The sequence below is a fragment of the Cervus canadensis genome, chromosome 21 (assembly GCF_019320065.1).
Source record: "Cervus canadensis isolate Bull #8, Minnesota chromosome 21, ASM1932006v1, whole genome shotgun sequence".
In the NCBI taxonomy this organism is placed as follows: domain Eukaryota; kingdom Metazoa; phylum Chordata; class Mammalia; order Artiodactyla; family Cervidae; genus Cervus; species Cervus canadensis.
In genome coordinates this window covers 16,441,600-16,448,942 of record NC_057406.1, presented here as the reverse complement: position 1 = coordinate 16,448,942, position 7,343 = coordinate 16,441,600, and the positions used below count along the sequence as shown (strand labels likewise).

The 7,343-nt window shown below is 51.6% G+C and overlaps 1 protein-coding gene across 1 annotated transcript in view; it reads right to left on the bottom strand.

Moving 5' to 3' along the window:
- Nucleotides 1–346: 346 nt before the first annotated feature.
- LOC122423125 overlaps nt 347–7,343 on the bottom strand; it is a 119,495-nt gene continuing 112,498 nt past the window's right edge. The window contains exons 33-43 of the mRNA XM_043439905.1: nt 7,230–7,322; nt 6,839–7,153; nt 5,308–5,622; nt 4,921–4,962; nt 4,520–4,834; nt 4,233–4,265; nt 3,533–3,670; nt 2,996–3,088; nt 2,678–2,725; nt 2,056–2,199; nt 347–638 (exon numbers count right to left, since the gene is read on the bottom strand). Of these exons, the coding sequence (XP_043295840.1) occupies nt 493–638; nt 2,056–2,199; nt 2,678–2,725; nt 2,996–3,088; nt 3,533–3,670; nt 4,233–4,265; nt 4,520–4,834; nt 4,921–4,962; nt 5,308–5,622; nt 6,839–7,153; nt 7,230–7,322 (1,682 nt within the window). The 3' untranslated portion in view covers nt 347–492. The remainder of the gene's footprint in view (nt 639–2,055; nt 2,200–2,677; nt 2,726–2,995; nt 3,089–3,532; nt 3,671–4,232; nt 4,266–4,519; nt 4,835–4,920; nt 4,963–5,307; nt 5,623–6,838; nt 7,154–7,229; nt 7,323–7,343) is intronic.

The window sequence follows — 7,343 nt, the reverse complement described above, 5'->3', positions numbered from 1 at the left end:
CCCCTCCTGCCTCCTTGAAGCAGTTTTCTCAGAGCTACTGAGATGCAGTCTCCAGGGCCTGGAGTCCTAAACATTCCCACCAAATAAACTAACTCTATCAGGTTCTGAATATATTTTTTGGTCAACAAGGTCATCTTGCTAGGAATGAGGGTGTGAATATGGACCAAGTGTAGATGCTTTTTCTAAGCAAGAGTGACCTGGAGCATTTGTGATCCCAGGCAAAGTCATGGCCTCATTAGCCTTTGAAGGAGGTGAGAAAACAGGGCAGTATATCTTGTTTTCCTTTGAGGAAAATGGTGTTTGAGAACCAGACCAATCCTTTCAAAGCATTTGACATGGAACTTGCTAAATTAGCAACACAGCAAAAAGTTACTTTATTCAGAATACTTCATTTTGAACAATTTCCATATAACACAATTACAGGTCAGCCTTACTCTATTGAAATACAGGCAATTAGAATATCTGAGGCTTCATCGCATATTTAATACAACGTCATGGGAAAGTCACTGTGGATGTTCCTGGGGTACTGAGTTCAACGTCATCATACCCAGGGTCCCCTTTGTTCCCCTGGAGCAGCCACGGGCTCTCTTCTCCTTCCCCAGGATCAGCTTCCTCTCCAAAGATGAACAGAGAAGAGCCTGAAATAGTAAAGAAAAGCATGATTAGAACTGAGACAAAGGGGAACAGACCGTGTTGTGGAAGTGAGTCAATTAAGTGGTGATAACAAAGCACCCCTGGGACCCAGGAGTGGGCAGGAGGCTCAGGCTACTTCACATCAGTTACAGGGAGGATGGACCCGGGCTGTCCTCTCAGATCCAATCCATGTGAACTCTGGGGCCTCAGCTCATGTGGAAACCCTGCGTCACAGGAGACCTGTGCTCACATAGGAGCTCTGGGAAGACCTGCCTCCAGGCAACACAATCAGCAAGGAGATGCCCAGGAACAGTAAGAACATACCAACGAATTTAATGTTCTCCTCTCACAACTGACAGACATGAAATCACCATGAGAGGGATGGTGGAGACAGGAAAATCTGCGTTCCTCACTCACAAACCAGCTCTGCTCTTAGTTAACTCCTGTTCCCAAATGCCCACAAATAGCATCAAGGTGCAGCCACAGGAGGCCCCTTCCCAGGGACCACACAGGCCCTCAGATGGAGAAATTGTCTTTTCTAGAGAATGAGTGTCTTCTCTCGGCTGCTGAAAAGTCTGGAGCAAATTAGACTGTAGCTGACCACAAACTCTGGTCTATGAACTACCAACATGGCTTATTGTTAAGGCCACTGCACATCATAGATTTTGTACTTTAGTGCTGACATATAAACAGAGCTCATCTTAAATTATCAGAATACCTCACAAATTCAATACTGCACTACATTTTAAAAAATCGTTGACTACCTTTCATGTATAAGACAGCACAGAGGAGTTATCAAAACACTTGTTCTACTTGTGGATTTCATAAATATGCTCAAATACTCAAGTTTTCTTTTCCTTTTGGCCACTGAACAATGCTTGTGGGATCTTAGTTGCTTGACCAGGGATTGAACTCAGGTCCTAGCAGTGAAAGTGCAGAGTCCTAACCACTGGATTGTCAGGAAATGCCCTAATCTGTACATTTTAAAGCAAGCATATCACATATAAAGTGAAAATTTATGTTGCAGCATGGAGACTTAAATGCCAAAAGGAGAATGATTTCTCACTGCCAAGGAGTGTGATAGCATTAAAGACAGTATACAGTTGAGACTGTCACATCCAACTCTTTGTGACACTATGGACTACAGCCTGCCAGACTCCTCTTTCCATGGGATTCTCCAGGCAAGCATACTGGAGTGAGTTGCCATTCCCTTCTCCAAGAGATCTTCCCAACCAGGGATCAAACCCGGGTCTCCTGCATTGCAGGCAGATTCTTTACCATCTGAGACACCAGGGAAGCCCATCAAATGCATGAGATTACTGATGTTTTGAAATTCTAGAGAGGCTGGGCATTGAGAAGTTCAAATTCACCATTTCGAGGACAGAGACTGAAGACTGCAGGAGATGAGCTAACCCCACTCACCTGTCTGAGACCTCATCCCATGTTCCTTCACTGGGAGCACTTCCTCTTCGCTCACCTGAGAGGCAGGAGGAGCCCCAGGCACTGGTACCTCTTCAGCATCATCATAACCCTCACCAGGAGCATCAGTCCTCTGATCTGGGGCTTCTGAGGGCAGAGCAGGGGTCAGATGAAACCACGGTAAGGGGGTTTGTCTGGGAAATACCAACGATCCCTTCTGACTCAGAGTTTCTGAGCCGCTATAGAGAGGCACATTGTTTCAAAAGATTTTTTTTCTTGTAAGACCATGTTTCAGTTTGAAGTCTCCATAAGCCAAAACATGATTTTACACATCTTTCTCAAAGGAACTCTTATACCATTAAGCATGACTAAAGCGTTTTGACAAATTGTGCTTTCCAGATGTTATTTTTAGAAACATTGTGTTTCTGTTGTGATTCTGGACACAGAGAGCCCAACTGCAAATGTGAGACATCACAGAACAGCCAGAGAAGGGGAAGGATGGACTCCATCTCAATACAAGGGATGCTACTGCTCCATGAAAGGAAGACTGTTTCCCTTGCCTCTCATCTCTATGATGGAAACTCTCCTCCCCAACACCCAGCTGAGGCGGGTCCATCTCTATTACCTGGAGCAGATCTGGTGTCATCGTGGTCCTCACCATCTGACAGGAAGCCTAATGTGGAGACAAACATCAAACAACACACAGAATGACCCTCCCCACACCCAAGGGACCAGTGTTAAGGTTGAGAAGGAACAGGCCTGGCTCATGCAGCGTAGACGGAGGCTGGGGCCTCACAGGGCTCTGATAGGCCATCCTACCACTTTGGAGGAGCTGCCTCTGTGAGTCTGGGGCACACCTGGGGGCTGCGGATGCTGAGAAGATGCACACAGCCAATGGGAGGTGACAACCAGAGGTCCCAGGAGGGCAGGCAGAGACACCCACCTGGGCTGTCCAGAAGACCCTCCTTCCATGACACAAGGTAATCGAGCTCCTCATACACTGCTTCAGCAAGAGCATCTTCATAACTGGAAAAGGCTGAGAGATCCCCCAGCAGGTCAGAGATGCTACCCCAGACACCTCGGTCCAGCAGGTTGAGAGATCCCCCAGCAGGTCAGAGATGTCATCCCAGACACCCCGAACCAGCAGACACACCCTTTATCTCCCCAGTGCTCACACATGGCTTGTCAGGACTTCAGGATAGCTTCCCACCCAGTGCGCCTGTTGGCACCTTCTCCCTTCATCTGGCCCTGAATACAGCTCAACTCCAACTCTGCCTCATCTCATAGGCAAGGCTATGACTTATGAGAGCTCATATACCAGTCCTAAAAGCCTCTGTCTACTCAGCACTTAGAGCTCAGCACGGAGCACATGGAGTCTGCAACTCAGAGCAGAGACCTGGCCCAGGCTCCCCTCCTCACACCCGCCCCATCTCCTGCCTGCACACACGCTCCCTGGTTCCCAGTTCCCCCTGCAGCCCACCTCTGCGCTCTGCTCTCCATCTGAGCACCTGAGTCACCAGGACGACGAGGACCAGGAAGAGAAGGGCCCCCAGGATGAGGCAGACGACCCAAGGCAGGGAGTAGATGCCTGGGAGAGGATTCGAGGCTGGTCTGGTCCCTAAGGAGAACAGGAAAGAGGGTTGGAGAATGTCCTGGGCAGAGAAACCCTCTGTGCCAGAATTTCCAGGAGCTCTGGACAATGGCGCCCCAGGCTCAGATACAAGTGCACTGACAGTGACTAGGGTTCTCTGGGTCTCGTCCTCAGACAAGCCAACCTCACTCCTGCCAGTGCGGCCCCGAGGCAGAGCCAGGGATTGTCAGGGAGCTGCCCTGCCTAAACTGCCTCTGAGGACCCGCCTCATCCCCTCTCCCTGGGCTTCAAGAGACAGAACATCAAACAGTCCTGGGACCTGCGCCTCACTGATGAGGAGCAACACACAGGGGCAGGTGGGAGAGCCTTAGAATCTGCAACATGGGAACCGGAACCATTTGGACCTCAGGCATGAGAACCTTCTGACTCCGGGAACCAGGGTAGGGGAGTTTCCCAAAATAACGCCCTGGCTCCTCCCCAAAAGCCAGGGGCTCCTCAGACTCTTTCCTCTCCTTAGCTGTCAGAGAGCCCACAGAACAGGTCCCCAGAATCTGAGTACTCTCCCCTGCCCATAGACGGATCACAATACCTGCTGTATTTGGGGGCAATGATGTCCTTGCACCTAAAGAGAAAAAGAGCAGTTTGGGTAAAGGGAATTGGCCAGAATGCAGGGCAGCCCTATTTTCCTTCTTGAGCCTGAAGTCACCCCTCAGCCTCCAAAACACCAGGGTCCAGTCCTCCCAGCTCCCCCGTCCTAGATCAGAGCCCCAGCACTGGGACACTGTCTGAATACAAAATCCCCACCACGCCCGATCCAGCCCACTGCCCCTGCGCTGCCCCAGCTCACCCAGGACGGACCCCGAGCCCCTCACTCACCAGAGCACCTCACACCAGCATCCTCCTCGTGCTTGCAGTCGCTCTGCCCCCAGGGCTCCGCAGCACAGTCCCACAGGGAGGACTCCCGGCCCCCACACCGCACCTCGTCCAGCCAGATGCTCCCGTTTCCAGGGCCAAACGCCGCGGCCCGCACGGCTTCCAGGGCCGGGCCACAGCCCAGCTGCTGACACACCACCTCGGCCTCTGCCAGGCTCCAGGAGTCATCGCACACGGTGCCCCAGGAGCCGCTGTGCCAGACCTCCACCCGCCCTGAGCACTCGCTGTCTCCTCCCCTGAGCCGGAGCTTCTCTCTGTCTGAAAAGGCAGCAGCCCCTCCTGTGACTCCCCTGGTGGGAGGAAGGAGCCCCTGGGGCCCTGGGGAGGGGGCGGGGCTGACGTACCTGTGCAGGGGGCAGCAGCTGGACAGCTCTTGGGTGTTTTTCCTGCAGAAGCAACAATGGGAAGCTCTGGTTCAGGGACAGCTGGGCGTGGTCTTGTCCCCAAACACGAGTATCTAAGGTTTTTTGTCACAGTCAAATGACAAAAGACCACAGAAGTTACATCATTTACATGGCTGAGAGGTTCACTGCATCTTATCAGCAGCTGGAATTACTTTAATTAGTTGCTTGCCATAACAAAAGCAAACAAACAGACACAGAGACAAATACAAATATACACCTACATTTTGTAGACTCAACCAAAACCCATCAATTAGATCTGAAAATATGAAATCATACTAACGGCACCCTACATGGTTGGGAGTGACACAGAAACAGACAGTAAGTCACCTGCACACGAGACATAGGCTTCCTCCTTGGGAGAGCACGAGTTGTAATTCCACGAGTCAGAAGGGCACTGCCAGAGAGAGGTATCAGCTCTCCGGCACTGGATTCCATCTACCCAGCGGGGTCTAGAGCCTTCCCTAAGAGCAACAGAAGAGTTGAGATTTCCGCTGTCCCCACAGCCAAGCTGTCTGCAGATCATGGACACGGTGATGTCTTCCATGGGGCTGCGGCAGACACTGCCCCAGGTCCCGTTGTAGAAAACTTCCAGCCACCCAGCACACTGCTGGTCCTCGCTCACCATCCTGAGGGCCAGGAACTCTAAGATTGAAACGGAGGGGATGGAACACAGTGAGCACTGCACTCAGTGCTCTGGGTTTTCCTCTCCCACAGAAATAGTGACCACACACCCCTGACCCAGCAGAGGAGATGCCCACTGGGTGACAAGACTAACTTTTGTCTCCCTTTCACCTGACTTTGTCCATTAACATCTGTACACCTATTTCTGCCACAACAGTGTAGATATGAACAGAGAGCAAGGTCAACTAGTGCACCTGCAGTGATAGGAGCTGATTCTTGCTTCCTGACAAAACATCTAAAAGAATGGAAAGTGATGTGGACAGTGATGTGGTCGACAGAATAATGGAGCCCCAGAGATATCCACAGCCTAATCCTGGAACCTGTGATATATTACCTTCATTTCAAAAGGGACTTTACAGATGTGATTAATAAGGACCTTGGGATGGAGAGATAAAGCTCAAATATTAAGGAGCAACTATGTGAGTGCCGCCTAACATCTTTAAACCCGCTACACTGAGAAATGCATCATCTTTCCCAGCTCCATTCAGAAGGAAATGTGAGTGAGGGAGAATGGTTGGAAGAGGCACTGTTGTTTAAAAGATTGCTCTGAGACAAGAAACGAGGCCACACAGAAACCACAAAAGGATGGGAAAGGAGGCCTCCCAGAGACTCCAGGAAGAACACAGCCCTGTGGACACTGAGATGTGACCCATGGAGACTCTCTTCAGACTCCTAGCAAAGAAAACTGTAAAGGAAAAATCTGAGTTTTCACTATCTCAGGCTCCTCTGTCCATGGGATTCTCAGGCAAGAATACTGGAATGGGTTGCCATGCCCTCCTCCAGGGGATCTTCCAAACCCAGGGACTGAACCCACATCTCTTACATGTCCTTCATTGGCAGGCAGGTTATTTCCACTGGCCCAACTGGGGGAGCCCAGGATTTCAAGCAGAAAGAGCTTTCAAGTGTTTTCAAGTGTTAACTTGAATTAATCATGGATTTCAAGTGTTAACTGTCAGAAACGGCTCTGCCAGGAAACAGTGGTGAGAAGAAAGGACCAGAATCTCAGCTGCTGCAGGAGGAAGTGAAAGCACCTCGTCTTCACGTCTACTGGAAAGACAGGCTCCACGGGAGGAAGCCTCCTACTCTGGTCCTTTCAGGATCTCTCCATCAGGGCTCAGACCCCCGTCCTCCAGAGTCCCACCCCTCCCCCAGCCTGTGGACAGGGTGCAGCACAGACCTGAGCAGATGACCCCCGCGTCCTCCTTGTGTCTGCAGTCGTGCCGCCCCCAGCCCCGGGAAGGGCACCTCCACACGTGAGACTCATTTCCTGTGCAGTTCAGGTCGTCCAGCCAGATGGGCCCTGATCCTGCCCCGAAGTGAGCAGACCCCGTGGCGTTGAGGGCGTCTCCACAGCCCAGCTGCCTGCACACCACGCGGGCATCGTCCAGGTCCCAGCCGTCATCACAGATGGTGCCCCAGGAGCCCTGGTCAAGGATCTCCACTCTCCCGGCGCAGGGACCTCCCCCGTCCACCAGGCGGAGCTGTCTGCTGTCTGAGGAGAGAGAAATGGGACAATGGGGCGGTGACCCGGGGAATGAGAAGGGTCTTCTGTCCTGTGGGACCCTCACCTGAGCAGTAGGGGGCGCTCTCCTCTGAGGCTGCAGAGCCTGCTGATTCTGACAGGGAGTCATTGCAATGGGGCAGCACCTGGATCTGGTTTCCTGCAGAAACAGCAATGATCA